Source organism: Cololabis saira, chromosome 8 (assembly GCF_033807715.1).
Source record: "Cololabis saira isolate AMF1-May2022 chromosome 8, fColSai1.1, whole genome shotgun sequence".
NCBI classification, from domain to species: Eukaryota; Metazoa; Chordata; class Actinopteri; order Beloniformes; family Belonidae; genus Cololabis; species Cololabis saira.
Window position 1 is genome coordinate 39,165,435 of NC_084594.1, and position 15,749 is coordinate 39,181,183.

General features: G+C 41.7%; 2 protein-coding genes across 2 annotated transcripts; both read right to left on the minus strand.

Moving 5' to 3' along the window:
* Nucleotides 1–7,832: 7,832 nt before the first annotated feature.
* LOC133449538 (high choriolytic enzyme 2-like) lies at nucleotides 7,833–8,752 on the minus strand. The gene has a single exon (XM_061728702.1). The coding sequence runs from the start codon at nucleotides 8,635–8,637 to the stop codon at nucleotides 7,840–7,842; it is 798 nt and encodes a 265-aa protein (XP_061584686.1). The 5' UTR covers nucleotides 8,638–8,752; the 3' UTR covers nucleotides 7,833–7,839.
* A 3,841-nt stretch (nucleotides 8,753–12,593) lies between these two features.
* LOC133449540 (high choriolytic enzyme 2-like) lies at nucleotides 12,594–13,412 on the minus strand. The gene has a single exon (XM_061728703.1). The coding sequence runs from the start codon at nucleotides 13,389–13,391 to the stop codon at nucleotides 12,594–12,596; it is 798 nt and encodes a 265-aa protein (XP_061584687.1). The 5' UTR covers nucleotides 13,392–13,412.
* Between the last annotated feature and the right edge of the window lie 2,337 nt (nucleotides 13,413–15,749).

Genomic DNA, 15,749 nt, shown 5'->3' on the forward strand with positions numbered 1-15,749 from the left:
TGTATAGTTTTTACAAGCGTGTTTAATTTTGCAAAGGATCTGTAGTGTTTTGCTAATTTGGTGTGTTGTTGTGCTAATTGTGTGTAGTGTTTTGAAACCACGGGCCCTGTTTTGAAAATCATGCTTAGGCAATCAAGAAAAACTGTAAAAAAAAAAAAAAGGGGTTTATTTACTACAAAAATGTATATATAAACCAAAACTCATTATCCAGGTTTATAAAAGAGGTCAACAAACCAGAACTACACTGAAACTATTAGCAACATAACAAGACACCAACTAAACAAAACTGACCCTCCTATAATTCTTCTTCTTCTTCTTCTTTTGATTTTATTGGCGGTTGGCAAACAGCTTTCGGGTGCATTACCGCCACCCACTGATCTGGAATATGGACTAGGTATCTAAATGATCTCTAATGTATTCAAAATGAATGTATGTCAAACAATACAAACAAAACAAACAAAACAAACAAAAGAAAACAACCAAATTCACTTAAATCAAATAACCCGGCCTTATATCCTATTCATTAATCTAGTTGATTTTAAAAAATGTATTAGCTTTTTCAAGCACTCATCACCTGAAGATTTCCGTAATATATTTATGATATTAACTTCCCCTAGCTTTCTTATTTCCTGCTTTAACACATCTCTCTCTGTTATATATTTGTTGCAGTCTAATAGAATATGGTCCACTGTTTCCTCCTCTCCACAATGTTCACACTTTCCTGTATTATGTTTTTTTATTAAAAATAGAGATCTATTCAGCCCAGTATGCCCATTCCTTAATCTTGTCATTACTCTTTCCTCGGTCCTGTTCCGTCCGCCTGATCCTGCATTCCCAACTAATGGTTTATTCTTAAAAAGATACCGTCCTTTACTTTCTTTGTTCCACTCATTTTGCCACTTTTTCCTGATTTGTCTCTTTATCACCCCTTTGACTTCTGATTTGCTGATGTTTACATGGAGTTGATGTTCACTCCTCAAAGCCCCTTTGGCTGCTCCATCTGCCCTCTCATTCCCTTCAATCCCGATGTGTGCAGGAACCCACACAGAAATGACGGACAATTGCATATGCTTAATTCTAAATAATTGCATCATTATTTCAAATAATAGGTCTTCTCTGCATGTGGTGTTGCAATAAAAAAAGCTTTTTAATGCTGCTGCTGAATCTGATAGTATAACCACTCTTTCTGGCCTTCTGTCCTCTACCCACTGCAATGCAATTATTATAGCCATCATTTCGCTTGTAAACACAGATAATTCATCCGATAGTCTCTTCCTGCATACAATGTTCACTTCAGGGATGACTACTGCTGCTGCTGTTCTGCCTGTCTCTGGATCTTTTGAACCATCTGTGTATATATGTAAATGACCATAGTAATTCCTTCTAATGTATGAATTTACACTGTTACTATTTCTCTCTTGTTCTTTTTCCCAGTCCAGGAGGCTCAGATCTACCTCTGCCTGTGGCAGTAGCCAAGGTGGAACAGCCGGCAACACAACAGTTGGCGAAAAACTCAACTCCAGTATTCCCATCTCCCTTGCTCTCCTCTCAACCACCCATCCAAAGCTCTTCATTTGCTTTTTCCCGTGTTCCCAGCATGGCTCAGTTGTACTTATTGTCGGATGATTATTGTGACCTTGCAAATTTGCCCAGTATGTCATCATGAGTTGCTGTCTTCTTAATTCCAGTGGCATCTCCCCCATTTCCACCTGCAATGCAGGTACAGATGTAGTTTTGAAAGCCCCACAACATACCCTCAGTGCTTGAGCCTGAATCCTATCCAACCTCCCCAACAAAGATTTACATGCCGACCCATATGCGACACACCCATAGTCCAGTACTGATCTTATTAAACCTGTATATATAGCTTTCAAAGAAGACCTGTCAGCTCCCCACTCTGTACCCATTAAACACCTCATGACATTTATAACCTTTTTACATTTATCACCAATTTTATCAATATGTACTTTCCAGGTGAGCCTTGAATCAAACCACACTCCCAGTAATTTGAATGATTCCACCCTTTTCAGCTCCTTGCCATACAAATATAGTTTGACTTCTGATTCAATTTTCTTCCTTGTAAAGAAAAGGGTATTTGTTTTCTCTACGGAAAATTTAAATCCCCATTTCAATGACCACTGCTCCACTCTTTTAATTGTTTCCTGTAACTGTTTGACTACATATTTCACATTTCTTCCATCATGCTCTGTTTGCTCCATCATCAGCAAACAGAGATTTCCCTATAGTTTGGCCAATATCTTCATATACATCATCAATCATTATTGAAAATAACAAGGGACTTATTACACTTCCTTGCGGTGTTCCGTTATCCACACCATACCTTGCTGAAATTGTTTTCCCCACCCTCACCTCTATAGAACGTTCATACAAAAATTCCTTCACCCATCTGAACATTTTACCTGTTATACCTAAACTTTTCATTTTAATCAATAAACCTTCTTTCCACAATAAATCATATGCTTTTTCAACATCAAAAAATACTGCTACCACCACCTCCTTATTGACTTGTGCCTTCCTCACCTCTGTTTCTAGACATAGTATTGGATCCATTGTTCCCCTTCCTTTTCTAAACCCACTTTGATGTTGTGATCTAAGATTTCTTATTTCCAAATAATATGTTAGCCTTTCAGTGATCATACGCTCCATGACTTTACACATATGAGACGTCAATGCGATTGGTCTATAGTTATTTGGATTAGTAGGATCTTTTCCTGGTTTCCTGATTGGTACTATGACTGCATGTTTCCAACTTTGTGGTAATTTCCCTTCCTGCCAAATCTTGTTGTAAAAGTGTAATATGACCTCTAATGATTTATCAGACAGATGTCTCAACATGTATATATTCCTGAAACTTGATTCACTTATCTCTCTGAATTTATCCCACTGGGCCTTTCCAAACATCCACCTTTCTAATGAATCTTCTAAACCCAGCCTACTTGGTCCTGGAACCACCCACGCACTAGAGCAGCCCTATGGAAACTGACATTGTCCCAGATGACAATATAATGGATCCGATGTGGGACATCCATCTGACCAGGTGGTATTAGCAGGTCATGCAGGCCATCCAGGAAGGCAAGGAGATGGGCAGTATTATAGGCCCCTAGGTGGGCATGATGATGGAGGATGCCATGATGATTCACATCGTGATGTTGCCACCACGCTGGCCGGGGACCTCAACAATGGCCCGCTGGCCAATGACATTTCTGCCCCGGCGCCTCTTCTTCACGAGGTTGAACCCAACCTCATCAATGAAAATGTACTCATTCACCTCCTTTGCGGTGTCATACATTTTATACTGCAGTCCTGATTGAAAATTGCTCAACAGACCTGAAAGTTTAGAGATTTGAATATTTGTGTGTTGTAGTTTGATGCTTTGAGATTTTATTTGAGAAGTGTGTTCACCGACTGCACATTGTGTGTAGTGTTTTGAATATTTGTGTGTTATAGGTTGATGCTTTGAGATTTTACTTGAGAACTGTGTGCAACAACCGAAAATTGTGTGTACTGTTTTTACAGCAAGGGGATTTGTAATTGACATCAGAGTGTAAAGAAGGAAAGTCAGACTCTAATGCAGATAAGGGAGTGTGAAGTAGTGCCAACTTGGGTCGAGCCATTGGTATATGAAGTGAAGGTTGTGCAAATTGTACCAAATTTTTGCTTTTTGGGTATTAGCAACTGTGAAAAACTGTAATTCCACCGGACTAACCTTCCTTATATCATGCCCTTCCTTGAACCTCAAAATCACTTTAAACCCTTCTTTCTCCTCAATCCTCCTCTTCACCACCCTGTCTTCCTCTCGCTCATCATAACTACTACCACTTCCACTACGCTCCTTTCTCTTATTCCGTACTACCTTTCAGTCACTTTCATCCATATCCTCACTCCCACTCTCCCAATCGCCACTTCCCGCCATCCTAGTCCATTCACAGATCAGTTTATGCACAACCACCAAACCTCTCCCTCCCACCCTCCTATAATGACACAGAAGGGAACATATATAGTGGCTTGGCCAAACCAAATAACACACAAGGGGAAACCAAAATAGACAACAAGTACAACTAATACAAAAGGAAACCAACTAAACCCCAAATCCCCCCCTCTAACATAACAGCACATAGTATGGCTTAATGGGCATGCCACAGGATTTAGCAGTCCTCCACCCTTGGCCACACCTTTTGCCTCACCAGGAAAGGTAACTCCTCCACCAGCATGGTACTGTAACTCAAAACAAGGAAATAAAGATTAATATAAACAGAAAAAATGAACTATAACCTTACAATGAAGAAACATGTGCACTCTATTTAAACAGTGTAAGGCTATAAACAAACAAATTATATATCAAATAAACTAAACCTTAATGTTTAATTGAATTGTTTGGGGTGTGGCTGACTGCAAATAAAATTAACCTGTGTGCTTAAAGTAATGAGGGCCTAGTGTGTAGGATATTACCCTCTTCAACTGGCCTGTGTGGCTGTGGCCATCACAGTATATCTGGTCTTGTCATGCCCTTGTTCCCTGTCGGACCGTACTGTTCTTCCCTCCATGTGCTCCTGATTTTTGATCCCCGTTCATGTTAAGTTTAGATCCTGCCAAGCAGTGCTTTTTGTTTTTACCTTTGTGGAATAAATCCTTTTGTTTTTTGAGAACTCCTGCCTCCGGCCTCCCTCTCTCTCCTGCGTTTGGGTCCACACCTTACCCCCAGACGTGATATTGAGATTTCAATGAATTAATCGATACATCATGCTGATTTACTGGGAAAGGTGAAAAAGTGGTAGCCTGTTTTACCGCGAAGTGACCATTGCCTGTGCGTCTTCTTTGTTCTGATTGGCAGAGTGTTGGTGCATACCCATATTTGCAGCAACAAATCATTAACAATTACATCACACTTAATTGAAAGGCCGTTTATTTAAAATAATGTAACATAATGTAACATTGGGAAATTTTCTGATACTTCCCGTAGCCTACATGGCAATTCTCACTTTCCTGCATTCACATAGGGTGAATAAGTTCACCAGTCATTATTTATTTGCAAGCCTTTAATTGTCAGCGTTCAGACAGCCTTGGCCCATGTATCTATCAAAAAGAACACGGACCAGTCTTAAATCTTGACAAATGTTTTTATTAGGCCTACTTCAAAGTATGGACTACCTATTCAAGTTTTTGGCTTTTGATATGCAGACATTAAATGGTTCAAACTTTGGCTCATAAGCCACCAGCAGCATAGGCTCATAGCCATAGCCCTTAAAATCATATGAGCATGAATGACTTTCACCTTCCCACATATGTAATAATTTCCGGCAAATGTAACAGTTATTACATTTGCAGGGAATTCAGTATTACGTTTGCAGTAGGCAAATTTTATTACGTTTGTGGGGAATTTATTACATTTGTGGGATTATTACATTCAAAGCTGCAGATGTGGGCTGTTATTACGTTTGCGGGTCTAACAAGGATAATGCAATCATTCTGGTCGATTCGGTTTTTAGTCGGCTGCATATATGAAAAAAAACCATCATACCCCAAAGAAATTCTAACAAAAGGTCTTTCAGTGGATTATTGTAGTACTAGGTGTACTTAATGACATCCTAAAAGTCTACCAAAATCTGACCACCAGAAAGGTGTATTTTTCAAGATGGCGACCAAGGTGGCCAAGAAATCCCAGGTGAATAGGGTAAAATTTTTAACAAACAGATATCATCATGAAACTTCCCCAGTTAATTACTTACATGAAGACAAAAAAAAATTGCATTGGAAGTTTTTTGAAATTGTATGTGTAACTATGCATGTATCTCATTGAATATGCGCCAATTCGCATAAAGGAACATATATCTTAACATTGGATAAAGCTAGGTTAAAAATTATTGTTTGACCTTATTCACCTATCAGATACAAATTTACACAGGAGATTTTGGAAAACTCTTATCACTCTGCAGGCGGAGCGGAGCAGAGTGCCTGCGGAGGCTCACGCCCTGTTTAACCAAGGAGACTGCCTCCGCGCGCGGTGCTTCCGCTCTGCTTAGGCGTCCGGTGGGTTTACGCTGTTAGAGGTAAAAACTCATTTTGAGAAAATGGCCAATAAAGATAACGATTGTGAATTCTTATATTAGTAATATACAAAAATATACAGACGCAAGTATATGTAACGATTCACTCGGGTCATGATTCGATTCGATTCACGATTTTTAGCCCACGATTACGATTTTTCATGATTCTTTAAACAAAATTATTAAATTAAAAGAATCCACTGTACTGTATTTTCTCACCTCCTCACTGTTACAGCAATACTGATCATCGCTGTGTTGCAGTGTTATCAATGCATCAGGTGATGCAGGTGTTGACATAGTCAAAACTGCAGTCAAAGCATCAGAACATCAGACCACAACCTTAATAGGAGAGGATACAGACTTGCTTATTCTTCTGCTCTACTATGCTGAGACAAACAATAGAGACCTCTATTTTCATTCAGATAAGTCCAAAGCTAGTAAAGTGTACAACATCAGAGAGATGAAACAAGTCCTGGGTAGTGAGTTGTGTTCCCAGTTGCTCTTTATTCATGCTTTCACAGGATGTGATACAACTTCCCGCATCTTTAGTGTCGGGAAACAGTCAGCATTCCAGAAACTTGTGAAACGTGAATCAACCATCCAGTCCTGTGCAAATGTGTTTCTGCTCCCAAATCAGGCAAGGAATGTCATCGAGGACCATGGGAGCAAGGCAATGGCAGTGTTTTTTGGCGGCAAGAGTACTGATTCACTTGCTTCTTTGCGCTACAACCTTTTTAGCAAGAAAATTGTTTCTGCTAAGTCATTTGTTACTCCAGAACGTCTCCCTCCTACAGAGTCCTCAACTAAATACCATTGTCAAAGAGTATATTTCCAGATCATGGTGTGGATGGAAAAGGAGAGTGACATGAACCCAGTGGATTGGGGGTGGAAACTGGAGGGCAATATCTTCCTGCCAGTTATGACCAATAAGACTGCTGCCCCAGAAAGCCTCCTGCAGAGGTGCAGTTGCAGTTACTACTTTCATAGCGGCCGTGTTTATCCATCCTCTTTCTACACACCAACTAGACATAAGCTTCCAGATCAAGAAGTGAATCATTCCTGCATAATATTCAGAAGTTTGAAGACATTTCTTTATTTTCTTTCCTGTCTCTTATCCACTTACCCTCAGTGCTTCTCTTAAACACACTTCAGCATCTGTATGTTGCTCTTTGCACTTGTCCTGCTTTTTCTTGTTTTTCTAATAACTAACCTGACTGAATTACTTTCTTTCGTAGACCTTCATCCTCCTGGATATATTTCAGTCTAGTCTAGGTTTCGTGTGTGACCAACTCTTGCATGTGGCTGCAGAAGTGATGCAGTATCCTGGATGAAGGTCTTCAGAGTAAATAGCTCACAGTACTCCCCCTTTCCCTGTCCCAACATATCCTGTAAAAGAAATAATGAAAAGCCTACTGAACAATACTTATACTTAGTTTATTTGGTAGTATTTCAATGCATTGGGGAGCTGTTGAACAGAATAGTCAGAGTAGCATTAAAATTAGATCCGCCCCTGGTTCATTAAGATTCTACTTGCAGGTTACTTCAGATCAAAAATCAAGTCTCAGTTTGCAGAGACTTTTTTAAGTTTTTCACTTTTCTTGTAAAAAACCCTATGATTGAAAAGTAGAAGAAAATCTGAATACTTTTCTGCAGAAAAAAAGTAGAAGAACAGCTAGCCCATTTTGCATTGCTTTTATTTCAAATATTTTGGTCATGCGGGATCACATCCTGTTATCTGACCATTTCATACATCATTATTCATCTGATATTGTTGCTAACAGCCGTAGAGCATGTTGATCCTGCTGATGTCCCAGCGGGACAGACCGTTCCTCTGGCCGATCCGGGCGTTGGGGTTTCCAATGGGGGTGATGGTCTCCCTCCCCCGGCCCACGGAGAAGGCGAATCTTCCATAGTGCATGATGGAGGAGTAATCGTAGGGCGTGTTCAGGTTGTTGGTGTCGTGCTTGTGGAAGTTGTAGGCGCTCTTCTGGATGATGTTCTGCCAGTTGATCCTGACGTAGCTGTCGCGGTCGCTCCTGGTCTGCTCGTGCTGGAAGCCCAGAGCGTGGTTGAGCTCGTGCTGGACGATGCCACCGTAGATGCAGCCCGCCCTGTTGAGAGAGAGCTCCTGCCGGCCTCCCTGTCTGCCCAGGGCGGAGTAGCATCCGCCTTTGTTCACAATGCTGATGTAGTCGTTCTCGTTCCTGCGAGGGGTGAAGCGGACGCAGGTGCGGCCGAAGGCCCTCATGGCGCCCTCGATCGTCTGCCTCTCGTACCCGGAGAACTGAGAACTTATCGTGTAGGCGATCACCACTTTGCCATTGGAGGCTTTTTTCCACAGACAGCTGTTGTACCAGCACTTCATGGCGTTTCTGGTAACGGGAGCCACCAGGTCTCCTTCCAGCAGGAACTCCTCTGTGGCGTTATTGGTGGTCAGAATCTGGGTGGTCATGTCCACTTCCGTTTCTTCATCTTCTGCCATCTCTGCGTCTTGACCTTCATCCTCCTGGAAAGGTTGAGCCTGAGAGAGGCCGAGCAGGAGCAGCAGGAGCAGGCTGGCAGAGGGACTCATCTTCAGGTGTGGAGAGACTCCTTGGAGCTTGATGTCTGCTCAGTCCGGTCCAGGGTCTTTATACGCTCCTGCACAGGTGTGTCTGCAGCAGGATTATGGGTGGGGGGCTACACTGTTAGGCCTAATGTCAACCTCTGCAGGGAGGACTCTGCAGACAAACCTACTCCTCAAACACGGTCTCTTATAACTATTGATTAAATGGATAAAGTCAGCTTAACTAGCGATATTTCCTTCATCTGAACACTTTGTAAACTTTTCAACCAGTGAAATATTTTCTGGCAAATTAACCTCCAATACACCAATTTATATTTGCATTTTTCAGAAATCTGCTCTACTTATATTTGTTTTACTTTTCTTCAGTTATTCTACAAACACAAGAAAGAGGATCATGAAAGTTACAACACTGTTACACCCAGATGGAGGTGATATGTACAGCAGGCCTTCCTGTTAAATACTAACATAAACATATTTAGTCTGAATGCTGCTGTTTACGTGAACGCTCAACCCAACTACAACTGAGGCACTAACGGCTTTAGTTTGAAATGTATTAGATTTATTTTAATTAATTTATCTAAAGCTTTAATTGGATATTTTAAATAATCATATTTTTATTTCATGTATATCGGCACCTCTGATTAAATATACTACTTATGATTATACAGTCATTTAACTTGTACGTATGCCCCATATTCAAAAACTGACAACATCTCCTGAAGTCTTAATAAAACACATTTGAGGATAAAAGTTTGCATCCTTCTAACAGAGACGCACATTTTCTCTTTTCCCAGTTAAACAGTAAAGTTGAAGAAACGTTTTGCTTTTTTCTGTAAGATGTTCTGAGAGAATCTTTTAAAGAGAATTTCTCTTTTTACATCTTTCTTCAAAGTCAAAGGTTTCATGCAGGAGACTTGGTTAGTGTTCCTGACCTCGCCTTCCACCTGCTTAACTTGGCTCCAGTGTTTTGATATCACACGTCTCCTGATATCTCAGACTCTGCTGCGTCTTCCTGACAGACCTGGCGGAGCTGCATCACGTCTGTGCAGCAAAGTCGCCTTTCACATGGATTTTCAGTGCAGCCCGCAAACTTTCTTTACTATTGAGGTCAGAGCTTTATGATGGTCACTGCAGCGCAGAGACCGTATAAGAACTGAAAAACCCTCCGTGACGTTCGCTTGATAGAGATTCCTCGTATCCAGCTCGCACCAAACATGAGACACGAGGTGACTGAAGCTGGTGTGGTTTGGGTGTGCAATCCCCTGCTCTGCCAGAGGGGGCAGACGCTGCGTTAAGATCGCTTCGTTTTCAGTTAGTGTTTTCCCGCTCGAGACATTGACCTGCAAAGGAAGCGCCAGACTCACTGAAAACTCCCAGAAGGAAAATGTGCCATGAAAGTTATAATTTCCCGATTAATCTCCACGTATCAACTGTTAATAAACTGTTTGTGTATCAGGATCTCAATTCTGGCTGAAACCCAACTGTGAGAAGCTGCATCTGTTTAATGAGCCGTCTCATTACGAGCTAAAACATGCTACATGGATGTTGGCACTGTGGTGACTTGTTAAGGCCTGTTCAAATATTATCCCATTTTAAAACCAGTTAGAGTTGTGATACTTAAGATAAATGTCTAACACTACTGTGGTACAGATATTATCATTGCATTTCAATGCCATTTACTACGAATTTTAGCTCCACTGCTAACGTCAAGCTAAGTCAGCGATCCGTTCAGGACTGTAATAAAGTGCTACATTAAAATGCAAGGACTTTCGACTGACTTAAAAGTAATTTGATTCAACAAGTATTCATGATTATGATTCAGATGGAGATGATTTATTTCTCCTACTTGTTGAAATGTATTTAATGTGTAAAACAAGTGGTGTTGCAGTTCATCTAAATATGTTGAAATGGCAATAGGCTATAGCGGAAGGATAAATGTTTTAGGATAATAACTTTAAAATGTGTTTAAGTATATAATCAGGGATAAGCTGTTAAAAAGATAAACAGATGCTCTTTATTTGCACCAAAATACCTTGTGGGATGTAAATTGATTAATTTTACACGGTCAGGATATTGTATATTGTATTGTATAGGATATTGTGTAACTAACCTATTAGTTACACATGAAACAACAGTTGAATGACTGAAATTATTATGTTTTTTAACATCATTTCTTTGGAAGAATCCCATAAAAGGAATAATTTTATTTCAATGATCTTTTCTTTCATTTATTTTGGGGCCCTACGCGCTCGTGCCTGCAGGAAGCGGCTTCAGATAGGCAGGGCTTGTAAAAGCTGCTTTGCAGTTGTTCAATACATTTTAAACTTCAACAGTTATTGTTTGGTTTCTTTCTCTCCGGACATTTCTTAAGGCTCTGTAGTCGTGTCTACAACCTTCTGATACTGGTCCACAGTTAATAGATGTGTAACCTAACACATAGCTACCAATATTTACCTGTAGTAAGTGCCACATGTCTCGTGATGTAAATCCTTTAGATTATATTGTAATAATCCCTGGGAGATACGGCTTAAAATGACACCATAACATTAAAATCACAAATTGGAGGCTCTGTGTTCAGAAAATAATTACAAGGGCAGGATGGTGGTGAAACATAATCTGAGCAGGACACTGGAACTAAATAACACCTGTTCTCAACCATTTCCACCATTTTTTACAGTAAAACCTGAACGAAGAGTCCACAAAAGACCAACACCTCCTGACTTTAATCTCTGTGGACCACGGACCCCTGACTCCTCTGGAAACGTCTTTATTCTGATTCCAGGATTGACGATCGTGTGTCAGATCTGTGTGTTTGCAGTGTTCATAGAAAACCATCAGAGGGAGCCAACACCAAACTTTTAAAAGAACATTTTCCTGCTTGAAAAAAAAAAAAGATTATATTGTAATAATCCCTGGGAGATAGGGCTCAAAATAACATCATAACATTAAAATCACAAATCGGAGGCTCAGTGGACTGATCTGTGTTCATTTTTCATGTGTTTCATCAGACAAAACACTTTTAATGACGTTTGTCCTGAACCATTAAGCAACTTTTGTAGAAGGATAATGTGATCATTGTGATCATTGATTCTGTTCTACTTTCATAGCGGCCGTGTTTATCCATCCTCTTTCTACACACCAACTAGACATAAGCTTCCAGATCAAGAAGTGAATCATTCCTGCACAATATTCAGAAGTTTGCAGACATTTCTTTATTTTCTTTCCTGTCTCTTATCCACTTACCCTCAGTGCTTCTCTTAAACACACTTAAGCATCTGTATGTTGCTCTTTGCACTTGTCCTGTTTTTTCTTGTTTTTCTAATAATTAACCTGACTGAATTACTTTCTTTCCTAGACCTTCATCCTCCTGGATATATTTCAGTCTAGTCTAGGTTTCGTGTGTGACCAACTCTTGCACGAGGCTGCAGAAGTGATGCAGTATCCTGGATGAGCGTCTTCAGAGTAAATAGCTCGCAGTACTCCCCCTTTCCCTGTCCCAACATATCCTGTAAAAGAAATTATGAAAACCCTACTGAACAATACTTATACTTAGTTTATTTGGTGGTATATTTCGGTGCATTGGGGAGCTGTTGAACAGAATAGTCAGAGTAGCATTAAAATGAGGGGGCAACAGGGGGACAAGACTCTGTAGTGGGGGGCAGCTGCCCCCCTTCCCCCCTGTAGATCCGCCCCTGGTTCATTAAGATTCTACTTGCAGGTTACTTCAGATCAAAAATCAAGTCTCCGTTTGCAGAGACTTTTTTAAGTTTTTCACTTTTCTTGTAAAAAAACCCTCAAATATGATTGAAAAGTAGAAAAAAATCTGAATACACTTCTGCAGAAAAAAAGAAGAAGAACAGCTAGCCCTTATTTTGCATTGGTTTTATTTCAAATATTTTGCATGCGGGATCACATCCTGTTATCTGAGCATTTCATCCATCATTATTCATCTGACAGTGTTGCTAACAGCCGTAGAGCATGTTGATCCTGCTGATGTCCCAGCGGGACAGACCGTTCCTCTGGCCGATCCGGGCGTTGGGGTTTCCGATGGGGGTGATGGTCTCCCTCCCCCGGCCCACGGAGAAGGCAAATCTTCCATAGTGCATGATGGAGGAGTAATCGTAGGGCGTGTTCAGGTTGTTGGTGTCGTGCTTGTGGAAGTTGTAGGCGCTCTTCTGGATGATGTTCATCCAGTTGATCCTGACGTAGCTGTCGCGGTCGCTCCTGGTCTGCTCGTGCTGGAAGCCCAGAGCGTGGTTGAGCTCGTGCTGGACGATGCCAGCGTAGATACAGCCCGCCATGTTGAGAGAGAGCTCCTGCCGGCCTCCCTGTCTGCCCAGGGCGGAGTAGCATCCGCCTTTGTTCACAATGCTGATGTAGTCGTTCTCGTTCCTGCGAGGGGTGAAGCGGATGCAGGTGCGGCTGAAGGCCCTCATGGCGCCCTCGATCGTCTGCCTCTCGTACCCGGAGAACTGAGAACTTATCGTGTAGGCGATCACCACTTTGCCATTGGAGGCTTTTTTCCACAGACAGCTGTTGTACCAGCACTTCATGGCGTTTCTGGTAACGGGAGCCACCAGGTCTCCTTCCAGCAGGAACTCCTCTGTGGCGTTATTGGTGGTCAGAATCTGGGTGGTCATGTCCACTTCCGTTTCTTCATCTTCTGCCATCTCTGCACCTGAACCTTCATCCTCCTGGAAAGGTTGAGCCTGAGAGAGGCCGAGCAGGAGCAGCAGGAGCAGGCTGGCAGAGGGACTCATCTTCAGGTGTGGAGAGACTCCTTGGAGCTTGATGTCTGCTCAGTCCGGTCCAGGGTCTTTATACGCTCCTGCACAGGTGTGTCTGCAGCAGGATTATGGGTGGGGGCTACACTGTTAGGCCTAATGTCAACCTCTGCAGGGAGGACTCTGCAGACAAACCTACTCCTCAAACAAGGTTTCTTGTTTTATTAAATGGATAAAGTCAACTTAAATAGCGACATTTCCTTCATCTGAACACTTTGTAAACTTTTCAACCAGTGAAATATTTTCTGGCAAATTAACCTCCAATACACCAATTTATATTTACATTTTTCAGAAATCTGCTCTACTTATATTTGTTTTACTTTTCTTCAGTTATTGTACAAACACAAGAAACAGGAGCATGAAACTTACAACACTGTTACACCCAGATGGAGGTGATATGTACAGCAGGCTTTCCTGTTAAATACTAACATAAACATGTTTAGTCTGAATGCTGCTGTTTACGTGAACGCTCAACCCAACTACAACTGAGGCACTAACGGCATTAGTCTGAAATGTATTAGATTTATTTTAATTCATTTATCATTCATTCATTTATATTATTGGATATTTTTAAGAATCATATTTTTATTTTATGTATATCGGCACCTCTGATTAAATATATCACTTATGATTATACAGTAATTTAAATTGTACGTATGCCCCATATTCAAAAACTGACAACATCTCCTGTGGTCTTAATTAGGGATGGGAATCGAAAACCGGTTCTTGTTGAGAACCGGTTCCCACTGTTTCTATTCCTTGGAATCGTTCGCCTTTTTTGCAAACAATTCCCTTGTCAATTCCAGTGGGGGGCGAATGACGTCACCACACACGTTGCGTAGTATTTACCAAAAAGGATGACAACAGGGCCACTTGCAATACTTCCAATGTGGACATTTCAACAAAGGGAGGAAACACTAGCAACATGCAAAAGCATTTGCATACACAGCATGCATACCAACAGCATAACTTTTAATGAATGTGGCATGTTTGATCTGTTCCGAGTCCGGAGTGAATCTTTTCAGCAGCAGCGACAACGTTAGCCAGTCCTCTGCTGTTAATACTGCAGGTAACTAAAAAACTAGCACTGCCAATCATGTTTGCCTTATTGTAAAACCTGCTATTACTAAGTACTAACGTTAAATGAATCCCTTCTCATGCATTACATGTAGATGACCGTGAGGAGAGATGTAGTCTGACTGGCTCAGAGGCTGCAGTACTAGCTCCAGTCTACTGCTAGCTTCTCCTTTCATTAAGGCAGGGAAGAGTATGACCCAGGCCGGAATAGATGTCACAGAGCAGTGACTAAGTTTGTGGTGAAAGGCTTGCACCCATTTGCCTCAGTAGATGCCCATGATTTCCGGTAGGTGAATTTGTTAAATTGTAGGCTAAGTCAGAGAATGTCAAAGTTGCATGTTTTCCTCTAACCAAATGTGTCACTCATTCCCATTATATATTTTTTAGGGAGATGACAAAGATTCTCAACCCTAAGTACAAAGCCCCAAACAGAGACAGTTTATCTAACCACTTGATCCCTGCTTGGTATGCGGTTGAAAACAGAAATCTGATCTCTGAGCTGAAACGTGTCGAAGGCAGCCATAACTGCTGATGGATGGACAAGTTTTAGTCAAGATCATTACCTCACAGTAACGCTGCATTATGTCAGGAATGGGCAGGCTCAAGAAAAAGTCCTCAAAACCAAAGCATTGGATGGCTTCCGGTTGGTGAGCAGATGGAGTAGACGTGTTTCGCGAGTGCTCCCGTGAGTGCCAAACTTTTTAAACCACCAAGCCCTCAAACTTTCAAGCTTTTTCCTTTAAAAAGGATTCCCTGTTGTTTTTCTTTTTTTTTTGTCTCGAACGAGCCCACTTACCTCCGAGATGGCTTCGAAGAGCGGCAAGTCGGGCAAAAAGGACGATGCTGGCGCTGTCTTAACCCTGGCGGCCATTACCACGTTGCTGGAGGAACACCGAGCTGCCCTGGCCGCCGAGTTTAAAAATACTTTCAGTCAGCTCGACTCCAAACTCGACCAAACGCGGCTCGCGGTCGAGGACCATGGCCAACGTGTTTCGTCCCTTGAACTCGCCACAGAAGACCTCAGCCAGCGAGTTACGGACCTTGAAGGCATCTGCTCGACTTTACGGGATGATAATGCTCGACTAAAGGCCAAGGTGGTGGATTTGGAAAGCCGAAGCAGAAAGCAGAACATCCGTATCCTGGGTTTACCGGAGTCGACCGAGAGCGGGTCTCCTGCGGCTTTCTTCTCCAAGCTGCTGTGTGAGGTGTTCGGGAATGATACGCTGCCGTCACCGCCAGAAATAGACAGAGCGCACC

What these genes read in the sequence shown, in the direction of transcription:
- LOC133449538 (XM_061728702.1), bottom strand. Translation starts at nt 8,637, where the DNA reads ATGAGTCCCTCTGCCAGCCTGCTCCTGCTGCTCCTGCTCGGCCTCTCT.
- LOC133449540 (XM_061728703.1), bottom strand. Translation starts at nt 13,391, where the DNA reads ATGAGTCCCTCTGCCAGCCTGCTCCTGCTGCTCCTGCTCGGCCTCTCT.